Raw genomic sequence first — 12379 nt, 5'->3', positions numbered from 1 at the left:
GGATTCACATCGGACATTAGTACTTTTACGAAAATATTATATAACTTCAGTGGCAAAAACTAAAGCTTGATTTGTAATTGGCATGTGATCAATGAGAACTACAGAACTAGCCAGCTCCCTATTTAGTGAATTGTACTTAAGTCAACTCAAAATTAACTCGCTCATCGTGAACCCCCAATAAGATATCAAGGAAGTTCCAGACTAGAGAGAAGACTTTATATTACTTCTAAGTTTGTAAAACTTTTGTATATAAATCATTGTCTGTCATAATTATTTGTAATAACTGTTATTGTAAATTGTATTATTGATTGTATATTAAAATATATTTGTATAGAAAAAGAAAACTGTGTGTATCAATCTTGTTGGCAAATATCATAAATTGGATATATATATTGGCATTTATTTAACTACTAAATCTAAACTACAATTTAACTCAGTTTTAGGCTATTTAAAATTGTAATGCGTAACATAATACATGTAAAATTCCACCCATAGTACACGAATTAAGTTCTGAGTGAAGAGCATACCTGTTCTGGATGTAGTGTGGTTCTCCCACTAGGATGCCAATCTTCTGTTAACACACCCATGATCTATGCAGATGCTTTTTATATGGATAATGCCCTTACTGGGCCTCTCCACCTTCTCAATATGGGATTCTAGCTGTAGGGTGAGCTGAGGTCTAACTTCACTTTTTTCAGTTTTACTTTCTCTAACTTACTTTTTCTATAAATCTGCACGTATTTGTAACACATGACAGAAAAATATAAAAATATCTAGCCCTTTAGAAACAACAATATTAAATATAAGGAGAAAGACTTAAAAGCTTCAAGTAAGATGAAGCCAACAATATTACAAAACTAGTACAACAATTATACTACATACACAACTCGCGACTTGTACAGAGTTACATAACAAAACTTGTCATAACTCTCACTTTTAAAATAATTAATTTTTAACATGCTTGTTATGAAAACTAAATCATCATTAAATATTAAATCACAAAATAAACTAAATAATAACTCTTAAGTTGACCAGTCTTATATATCCAACAATCAGTGGTATTTTCAGGTTGGCATTTATTTACCCAGTTCTGCCAGTCATATCTTGGTGTAAGTTTGTAGTTGTTGGTGATACTTGTAGAGGGCTTTCCTATTTCAAACACTACTTCTTAATCAGAATTTGTATTTCAGTGGTTAAAAATATAAATGCTGAAGATGATCTTAAAGATTTTGAAGGTCAAAGTGAATTTAGCTTAGCTCCATAACTACTACTGTTTTGCATTTCTATTCATTTTCCCAGTGTAATTGTAATATGCATATTTAAAGTAAAAGCTGGTGCCCTTCAGAAGAGAAGTTGAACAATGTATTAATAACTGTAGGAGAAGGAAGTAAAATTGTTTTATTAATAGCTTCAAAATTCTAGTCATTGATTACAAGAAATAGATATTATTGATGAAAATGTAAGATATGATGCTTGTTATATATTTTTGTGGAGAAATTCTGTTATTTCATTTCACATATAAAACCTTCTGATAAAAATTTACACTTTTGTTTAGAAATGCACACATGTATACAGCCAAACATACAACTGAGGAAGTAATAAGTTCCGACTAAATGACAAGTATAATATGGGACATTTAACAGAAGTGGTTAAGATTTCAACAGCTGCACACTAAATACATTGAAATTACTTCAGTTTGGGGAACATAACTGTATTTGTAAACAATAACCAAACTTGATATGAACTGTGACTTTTTTTCAATGTTGTATTGTCTATTGACTGAACATGCACAGGTTGGTCCAATGGGCTGACCCTGTATTGCAGAAGGAATGTTTACTACAATTCCAAGTTTACTATGTGTATCTACACAAAATGTGGCAAGCTTTTAGTCAGATGTACAAGTCTGTTTTATAAAAAAAAAATAAACAGATATGTTATTAACATAGTTATACTCAAGATATGTGTGTGAAATGTTGATATCACTCTGACACAGACTCTGACATGTTGGAGTAGTTAGAATAAAAATACTGTTTTTCCATTGTACCATTTGCATATCTTCTAGAACTTCCAAAATGCAGATAGTTCTTACATATTCCTGTTTATCATATCTGGTACACTAAATCAACAATGTAGTGTAATGTGAATATATGATAACTCTGAAATCAAGTATATAATACCGTGTTGTAAGATGTCATGGCATGTGCACTTTGATCCCAATGTGAGTACATACAGATAATAAAAATATTTATTTTTACTTCCCTTTAAACAGACTTGAAGTCATGGAATAGTAAATGAACATTTATTATAATAAGCATTTATTTCTTGAAATAGAAATTATGCATGTGATGTGTTTTTTTTTGTAGAAAGTTTGATAGTTGCTTTAAAAAAATACAAATCTTGATTGATATATGAGATAGAACTAGTGGTTTTTTTTACATATTGTAGTAAGACAAAATATAGTTTCAGTTGGTTAGGACTATGTGTGATATTTAACTATTCACGGTGAATTTTGAACATAATTGCATGCAGTTTCTGGTTTCCTCTGATTTTTCTTTACACAGTTACATATTATTATAAGTTTGGTTAAAGAAATGATTGATTATCAAAATAGAGATGTTGGACAATCTGAATCAGGCTCATAAAGATTCACACAAGTATACCTTTATATGAATATTGCCTCTTGCTACTTCACCAAGGAGGCTGTCTATGTACCAATTAGATCTTTCAGATAAATAATATATTTCATTATCTTCTCTTTCATGTGAGTTTTAAGTATATAAGTAAACGTGCTATTAGTCAATCTCTTCATAAATTTTAAGGCATCAAATAATACTTACCGTGCAAGTTATTTTAAAGTGACTATAATCATGAATGAAAGAACAAATCTATTAAAGTAGATACATAGTCACCAACAGTTATAATAATTCACTAAGTAGCACCGCACTCTATCTTATTACTAAAGAACAAAGCAAAAAACTTTTTAAAATGAAATTAGTATTTAAATACAAACATTCAATTTTTTTTTGTTATAAAGAAATATTTTTTTTTATATAGATTGCTTATATTTTAACCATAAATTTTTATTATATTTTAGGCCAGTAACTATAGTGATTTCCAGTCAGTTGAAGTTTCAACTTCAGCAGTTCTTCATTACTGTAAGAGAAAAATTTTAATCCCATACTTCAGACTTTTGGCTTTGGTAAGTGTGTGTGTATGCATAAGCTATTTTCAACATAGAGAAAAAGTGAAATTTTAATTCTATCCTTAAAACTGCTGGCTTTGGTAAGTGTGTGTGCAAATGCTGTTATCAACATATATGTTAGGTAATCCTGAATTTCCGTTACAATGACTCACCTCTGCAACAGATCAACTATTTTCATCTTGAAGTTGTGCTCTTACATGCCACCAGCCTTGTAAAATTCCCATCTAAAATTCACGTAAAAATGTGAAATTGTGCTGCTGCATGATGACATTATGTACCGAAACCTTCCACAAATAGGAGTGTGATGCACCTCCCTGTGTAAATTCTCCCTCTATATTCACGTGTGAAAAACCTCATTCTTTTTTCTTGGCATAGTTGTGCTAAGATGTCTTTGTTTTTGCTGATACTTGAAGTATTTTACTTCAACAACTTTACTTTGTATTTTCAACCTTTCATTATGAATTGACAGATTAATGTGAATTCTTTTTCTGCTGATGTGAGTACAGGTATCACTCACAGTTACCAACAATTTAGTAAGTTCTTTACCTGTTGAGATTGTGACAGCTATTGCTCAACATGTGGTAGAGTCCGTGTTGCTACCTGGACTATCTTATTCTATCCCTGCCATACATTTCCCTTCAGAGAATTTGGAAGCTAAAGTTGAGAACAAAATAGAGCTACTTTTTCCACCCAATACTTCCCTACCTAAGAATATCTCTTGACTTTTTCCCACCCAGTTTATGATGTCTTCTACCTGTGGTATCCTTTCTTCTCCCTGTCTTATTAATGCTGCACTGAGCATTTTCTTCAAGTTTATATTGGTTCCCACTATTTTATGCTTTATCCTTCCTTTCTTACTAGGTCACTCATAGAAGTTACTGTTTAGATAGAGTTTATTCTACCTTAACATGTTTAGACATCATTTATTACTCCTTAACATGTCCACATATGATACATCATTTAGATCTAGTTTGTTACTCCTTAACTTCTTCATGTCCACATCCATGTTAATGTTTAGTTCTTGTTCTTACATGTCCATGTAGAAGATATTGTTTTGTTATAGATAATTACACCTTAACATATAACTCGTTAAAGTTAATATTTTGATAGAGTTCATTACTCCTTTACATGTACCTATAGGAGATAATGTGTAGACGTAGTTAATTAATCCTTACCGTGTCCGACTTTGAATATGTGTCTGGTCATGGTTCATTGTTCCTTTTTGTATACATAACAGTTGATGCAAAGAAATATTTACTTATTATTTATCATGTATACTTAGATTTAATGTTTAGTTGTAGTTCTTTACTTCTTAACTTATAGCACTCAGAATATGTTGTTTAGTCACGGTTACTTACCACTTATGTCACTTAAAAGGTAATATTTCCTTTTAGTTCATTACTCCTTAACATGTACACATAGTAGATAATGTTTAATCATAGTTAATTACTCCTTGGTATGTACACACGGTAGATGATGCTTCGTTCTAGTTCCTCTTTAGCATGCATACTTAGACATTCATGTTTAGTTCTATTTCATTACTTCTTAACATGTACACATAAGAGATAATATTTCAATATTGTTTATTCTTCCTTATCTTGCAACACTTTGATGTATGGTTAATGTTTTGTCATAGTTTTTACTACTTAATGTGTACCCATGGATGATAATATTTAGCTCTTATCTATTACTCCTTGACAAGTCACACATAGACAATAATATTTGTTGTACTTCATTACTTCTTAGCATTTACCTGTAGTAGATAATGTTTTGTCCTTGTTCATTACTCCTTAACATGTCCACATAGTCTATAAAGATTTGATCTGGTTATTTATTCCTTTACTTACCATTAGAAGATAGGGTTTTGACATAATCGTTTACTCCATACCATGCCACACATAGTCATTGTTTAGATGTAGCTTCTTACTCCGTAACATGTACTCATAGTGAATAATGTTTAATCTTTTTTCTGTATTCCTTAACATACATATAGAAGCTAATGTTCAGACATAGTTCTGGGCTTATTCCATTCAAATGTTTCATAACCTGTTATGTTCAGGGGGCACTACAAGTTGTCGCTGGCTGTCTTCTCGACATGACCACATCCTACTCAAGGATTGGTTCCTTACCCATTAGTCTACTGTGCTACTTTCTGATTATTTCTCCTCCTTTAGTTGCCTTCCCACACCCCTCCTTCCTAACTTCCTCTATTCTGGTCTTCTGTGCCTCATTCCTTAATGTCCTTTCTTATCTGGGACCCTTCCTCTACCCAGGGGCCTCTCTCCTTACCCCATTACATATTAGATCTGTCAGCTCATATGTTTTATATATGCTCTTTCGAGTCTCTTCTCTTCAGTTTTTCTCCTTTATTCTCTGGGCTGGCATATGGACTACCCCACAATCATTTATCTCGCATTAAACTATCTACACTATCTGACTGTCTCATCTCCAGTAGCGTACAAACCTCCATCAACAGCCATTCTTCAATTAGCTCTGCACCTGCAATGTGTGTGAGAATTTATGTACTTCTTCCTTCTTCACCTTTCATCTACATTTGGATCCCACAAGGTGGCTAGTGTTGCCTCATGTGATATGCTTACCCAAAATTCTGCATCGGACCAAGATAATGGGAAAGTACTCAGTCCACCTGCCCTGGCCCAATCAGTGCCTACTGTGTTATGGGTGTTCTGCAAGATCACTGGAGTTCTACTTCTGGTGTTAATATAACTTTTTCCAATCTGATCCAAACTGTACCCAATCCAGGGACTACCATAGAAAAGGTCAGCACCAGACTTGTGCTTCTGCCCCACACCTCTGTCTAGTGCTTGCTTGCTTTTAAAAATAAGGTTTCAGTGTTACCGATTGCACTGTCTCCAGTAAAAGACCTTTCTGGACTGAAGAACCAATGGGAATCTGGGCACATTCTCTCTGTCTCCCTTATGTGAAACCCCCCCTCCCTTCAAGTCTCTTGCCACTTACCAGCTCCCAGTTGTTGGGGTGGTGGTCCATAGAGAATCCTCACAGCTTGGGACCCAACAGCTGGTGCTACAACAGGGGGTCCCTCTATACTGAGAAGTGTGGCAGGGGTGTTTTCCAGAGCATAGTGTGGGCCACCCTAACCTTACCTTGATACATCACAATCTCTGGGGATTTTGGACACATAGCTCATTTACTCACCCTTTATCTACTCTTGCAAGGACATGACCCCATGGAATATGCTTGCAGAATAATTGATGTTTCTTAACATCCAACTGTGGTGTATTGTTAATTAACTCTACTTCCACAGCTGATGTTTGGCTCGTAGAGCCTGATGGTTGAGTGATGGTTTCAAAAGTATTCTTATTAGTTGTGTCTATTATGATACCCTTCTTCTGTGAATGGCATGGGCCCTTAGTGTCTGATGGTGGAGGAGATGTGCACAGATACTTTTCACATGTACTCTTCTCCCACAGCTAATATTTACCAGCAGAAACTGATGGTTGAGGAGGTGAGTGCACATGGTACAGTCTGAACATGCCCCTAACCTTACTACACACATTGGCCATCCAACAACTTGTGTGCAAGCTCTCAGACAGTCATGTACCAATTCCACCCATCCTTGCGACACTTTTCAGACTTCTTGCTTCTCCCTATTCTTCACTTGATTAAAGAGTATATCCTATGAAGCCCCTGCCAGAGGGTGTCACACCCCATGGGCTTCCTTTGAGCACTTTTATCTGCACAGGCCCCTCCATGATCTCAATGTGGGATTCTAGCTGATTTATGTATAGAAGTGAGTCATCATATCAGAAATACACAGATAGATACACACCTTCTTACCCTTCCTCCCCACTTTCCTGGTGCACTTTTATTGGTTGACTTATCAAAGAATGAAGATTTTTGGGTGTGAATGTAGAAGGAGCATTTGTGCAGGGAAGTGTATTGCACTACTATAGGTGGAGGGTTTTACTGCCTAATAGGTCATCATGCAGTAGTGTAATTTCATGTGTTTATTACATGAATTTTAAGTGGGAGTTTCACAAGGCTGGTGGCATGCAAGTCTCTTAAGCAAAAGAGTACTACTTCAAGAGGAAAATAGCTTATCTGTGTTTGGAGGTGAGTATCTATCGGAAATACATTTTCAGGTAAGGAAAATGTTAACTTCAGATTGTTTATTTTGATAAGGTTATGGGCAAATGTTTTTTTTAAGTTTTTGAATAAAAAGGACTTTTTTTTCAGTTCTGTTCTTAAACTTTTGGATTAGATGAATTTATATACAGATGTTTTTTTTCAGCACTAGAATTGATTGTGTACTTTGAACTGTTCAGTACTGTAAATATATGTGAAAATGTTGTTTATACCATGTTATAAAAAGCATCTTGTGTCCTTATATACTACTTGTATAATGAGCATATGATTGTTTTGTAAAATATTTTTTAGAATACTGTAGTAGAACAAATTTCATCAGCAAAGAGAGTCATAAAATGAACTCACTCAAAATTTATCTTGAAGGTGGTTTCACATATTGGCACAAAGCTACACAAGCATTATCTACTATAGCTGTATTTAATTTTGAACCAATAGCCTAGAGTTAAGGCAGCTAGTCAACAATACCCACCGAATTGTTGGGCTGCTCTAAGTTGAGTTGAGTGATTAACTGGATTAATTTATACAATCAATTACTATTGAGTATAAATTAGTGTCAACAAATAATTGGTTAATTGAAATCACCTTTAAATTAATTAATGTCTTGAAAGTAATCAACTAATAGAAATTAGTGTTTCCCATTATTTCAACTATTCAAATAATTGAAATATTGTCAATGTGATTTCCAATTACTATTTTTGATTGACTCATAGTTGTTCAGCTTAATCAATTAGTGTCACAACTTTCAAGAGTAATACTCATTGAAATTATTGTACCTGATTATTGCTATTTTTGATTATTCAAACTATGGAAGGCACATTTTAGGATAAATTATTAGCTCAATGTAATTTATTAATGAGCCTGATGACCAATTATTTAGTAAACTCCATTAATTGTCCAGCTCTAACTCTGACTAAATAGTGGGATTTGACAATCAGTCTCATGACACACACACACATGTGCAGCCCAAAGTGAAGAGGTCAATTTTTTGGTGACAGGAAGTGAACCTTGGATCCTCTGATTCACATCTGTTGATATTATAAAGCTATTTTAACACTATCTGCATATAAAATTTATTCTTTTGGTATCAATTTTTAAAATACTTCAGAATCTCCATACAATGAATATAAGACAAGCATTTTGGAATCACTGTAAGAATTTGAGGTAAATAAAAGTAATTTTATGTGATGTTGACCTTTCACCTTAATCTATGAATTTGATTTTTAACATGCTTCCATTAGAATTTAGACACTTGGTTAATTAAAGCTATCATTTGATCCTCAATAGTTTATTGCTTAACCTTGCACCAGATATGATTAAATAATATTGTATAATACTATTAAAATGTATAGTCTAGCATTATAGAAATACTATAAACACTTTTAAAAAAGATTAAAGAAAAATATTAAAAAATTAGGATTATTTTCAAAGTTTTTTCATTATCATCCATTGCTCATTACTCTCACTTTGTGAAATTTCTATATGAATTATTCTTCAAGTATAATTGTTTTATTAAAATAAGTTACAGGGTGTAAATTTTTTGTCATTAGATTAGAATGAATGTAATCCTTTCATAATGCATGAATCCTTTTTAGTTAAAAGAACAGAATTTGTTTTACATTATAAGACAACTTTTAAGAAATTTCTTATTGGTTGTTTAGTGCATTGCCTAATCAATATTTTTATTGTTTTATATCAAACATAAAAAATATAAACCAATGCTTTATTAAAACGTTTTGTATAGAAAATGGCATTTCACATTTGGTTTTATGTGTATTTTAGCTTGGATGGCGACCACTTCTTTCTCCTGGGACTCCTCAAGATGTAAATGTGTGTGTAAAGGTCTTTAATACTGGCTATACAATTACTGTGCTTGCATTTATTGTGATTGGTTATATCCTACAGTATGCTGCATGTTTTAGGAGAGATGGATTTGGACCCTATGTGATGGTGAGTGAACTTATTGAAAATGTTTTTCAAGATAATAGATAATTATTTTTCTAATGATACGATATTAAAGTGCTAATTTTGGGAAAGTTTGTTTGAAATGACAAAAATAATTATACCCGAGTATGATATCTAAGACTGGGAATGTTCTTTATTTTTTGTAACACTTATTATTTTTTGTCTGTATTGATGTTTACTGTAGGTATTATTTTTTAGATATTTAGATGTAGTTTGTATACTTTTATAGGAAAGATCTGTACTGCCACAGTTGAAAGTGACATCTGCACGTCCATCTTCACTATTTCTTTACCATTATCCTCTGGAGTTTAATAATAGCTACTATAAGCATCTGTCTTTTCCAATACAACCACAAACACAACAGCATTGTAATGGTAGTGCAGTCGGTATCTATATTTTGCCTGATGTTCTACACCTCTCCTCATACATATATGTTCTGTATCAAATGAGAGTGCCAGAAAGGGAGCAGCTGGAACATCTAATGGAAAGGGTTAGTTTTGTTTTAGATTTGCCATTAAAGTTTGTGATGTGTGTTATACATGTACATCCTTAGTCAAATCCAGGCTGATTTTGAGATTCACAAAAATATAAAATCTAGAAATTTTGCAAATACAATATATTTCCTAATATGTATGAATTAAAACAAAAAGTAAACATATTTAAAAATAGTAAAAGGGGTTTTGTCTATGAGTGTAACTCATGAAAGCTAGTTAATTTCATATTGTTTAAATTATAACACTACTTATCTAATAAATCATTATCTTGAAGTTTCCAATTAATATTGGAAGTTAAAAAATAATTTTAACTTTCACAAAATTATGTGGCATGGCCTCAGTAAAAAAAACAATCTAGGTTTTTTACCTTAACATCTATAATTATTAGACTATATTTTATGGGCTTTGTAAAAACGTTTCTGTAACTCAGGGGTGTAAATGGATTAAAAATTAATATAATTTTTCCGCAGAAAATTTATTTATGAAAATAATATAAACGTACTAAGACTGAGGATTTTTGCTTGTATACAAATTGATAAATTGGTTCTCAACAGTAGTTTATAGTGTTGGCATTAGTTTAGTATCTTAATGTGTACAGTAACTTGTTTTTAAATGAACTCAAACGTGTTTGTTTAAAAAAAACAAAGTTAGTAACAGTTTTTTTGAGAAATAGTGTTTGTCCTAGTGAAATGAAATATTTTATTCACAGGTTTTTCTACAGACAACAGTAACCCATGCCTGGCACTTGTCACAGAGAAAATTGATTCGTAGACTTAGGTATGTATTTTCTCTGCTTTGGTTTGGTAAATTTATACGTTAAAATAATGAGTTTTAATTCAATATTAATTGTCTTTATAAGACAGGCTATTTATCTTATGGTTGAATCTTGATGAGTAATGCATGATGATTGAAATTTGATTGTTGAAATTTTTATATCTGCTATTTTCTGATACAAGGAATAACCAATATACTTATATATTAAGATTATATTTGTTTTAGCATTATGATGTATATTTTTATATGTCAGAATTAATGCTTAACAGTTTTTCATTTTGTGCTGCTGTGTTTCAGCCTCTTAACTCTTATTTTGCCAAGATGAGTGCATCCTGCTTTGAGAGCAAAGTTGCACCATTGAAACATTATAATAAATAAATGTTTATTCATTTCTCCACATAAACAAAATCACAGTTGAAATGTATTTAGTAAAGTTTTATTTATTTATTGTTATGCATAAAAAAAGATTAAATTGCAAATTTTGATTTTGGATTGATTTCAGTGAGCTTTAAATAAAAACATTAGTTTCTGATACAGTCTCACCTCTTGTCACACAAAGCTATCTCAATCTTCTTCTGCCCTACAAGTATTGCTAAAAAATTCTGAACATGTACATGTCATGTGACTACTCTCCACCAATAGTATTGCACCACCTATATTGGTGCAGCTAGCTCCTTCTTCTATTCCTGCTCAATCTTCACTTTGTCGATTGGTGCAGCATTCTTTGATGAAAGGCAGAAGACTTTTGAAACGTCATTCTCTATACTTGTGTTTCTACAACAGACAATTGTCATACATTCAACCAAATTTCATCATGGTACATCATTGTTTAGATGTGGTTTTTTTCACATGTGGCTATCATTTATGATTGTGCTTCTTTACTATTTCAATTTTTTCACCAGTTTTTTTTACTGTGTTTGCATTCAGTTGTTTCAACTTATTATTTTCTGTTTATTTCTTGTTACCCAATTATAAGCGATCTTTGTATAAACTAACGGTTCAATGTATCGACTATGGAAATTTCCATTACAGTCAAAAATGCTACTGCTACAACTTTATCTGCAGAGGAGGTACAGGCCTTAATTTGCAGGGAGCTAGATCCATATGTTTGGCTGGCAGTTTCTTCTTTTTTTCAACTTGACAATGTTTCTGAGGAAGAATACAATCAAGGAGAAGATTATTTGGACTCTCTTTTTCCAGCACCTTCTTATTTTAATTTGTCACACTCTCTACACCTCATCAGAAGTTTTCACCCTTCCACTTTTTTTTCTACAGCTTGTTAAGCAGGTCATCAGTTGAAGCACATTTTGGTTTTACTGTATGTTTGAGATGTAGGTGACTTTGCTAGTTTTCTTTTTCCTGCTCCAGTTACTATGCCACCATGTCGTTCACTTTGGTGGAGGTTTGTTCTTCTCCTTCTTTCTTCATACTGCTTCCAGTTCTCTCACCGGATCTGGGATAAGTTTTTTGACTTGTACACTTCACACCTGGTAGATATACCTGTGGGAGGTGTGGCTCAGATGCTCTTTGTGTGGCTTTGTACTTTACACACAGGATAATTAAATATTTCACATCATCAGTAGTTGAACTTTGGTAAGTTAGATATTTATGTGTCCTTTGTTGTTTAAGTTAATTCAGATGAATTGTGAGTTAGATATTGATTATTACTTTGTTTTTCTGGATAATTTTAGTTGTTTTGCATGTTTGTTAATATAATGTACTTTGTAGGATTGGTAAATTTCAAGGTTTTTTTAAGTTTGATATTTATAAGTATTTTAACGCTATCGCAACGGGTCATGTGTCAAAGGCCATGTCATTG

The 12379-nt window shown here is 32.6% G+C and overlaps 1 protein-coding gene across 3 annotated transcripts in view; it reads left to right on the top strand.

Annotated features, from left to right (window-relative positions):
- Window positions 1-12379, top strand: part of LOC106468871 — a 40561-nt gene that overhangs the window by 15315 nt on the left and 12867 nt on the right. For all 3 annotated transcript variants that reach the window (XM_022397232.1, XM_022397233.1, XM_022397231.1), the window contains exons 3-6: window positions 3095-3199; window positions 9110-9277; window positions 9522-9782; window positions 10496-10563. In XM_022397232.1, coding sequence (XP_022252940.1) covers window positions 3095-3199; window positions 9110-9277; window positions 9522-9782; window positions 10496-10563 — 602 coding nt within the window. The remainder of the gene's footprint in view (window positions 1-3094; window positions 3200-9109; window positions 9278-9521; window positions 9783-10495; window positions 10564-12379) is intronic.

Source organism: Limulus polyphemus, unplaced genomic scaffold, assembly GCF_000517525.1.
Source record: "Limulus polyphemus unplaced genomic scaffold, Limulus_polyphemus-2.1.2 Scaffold3197, whole genome shotgun sequence".
Lineage (NCBI taxonomy): Eukaryota > Metazoa > Arthropoda > Merostomata > Xiphosura > Limulidae > Limulus > Limulus polyphemus.
This window is presented reverse-complemented; position numbering and strand designations above follow the sequence as displayed.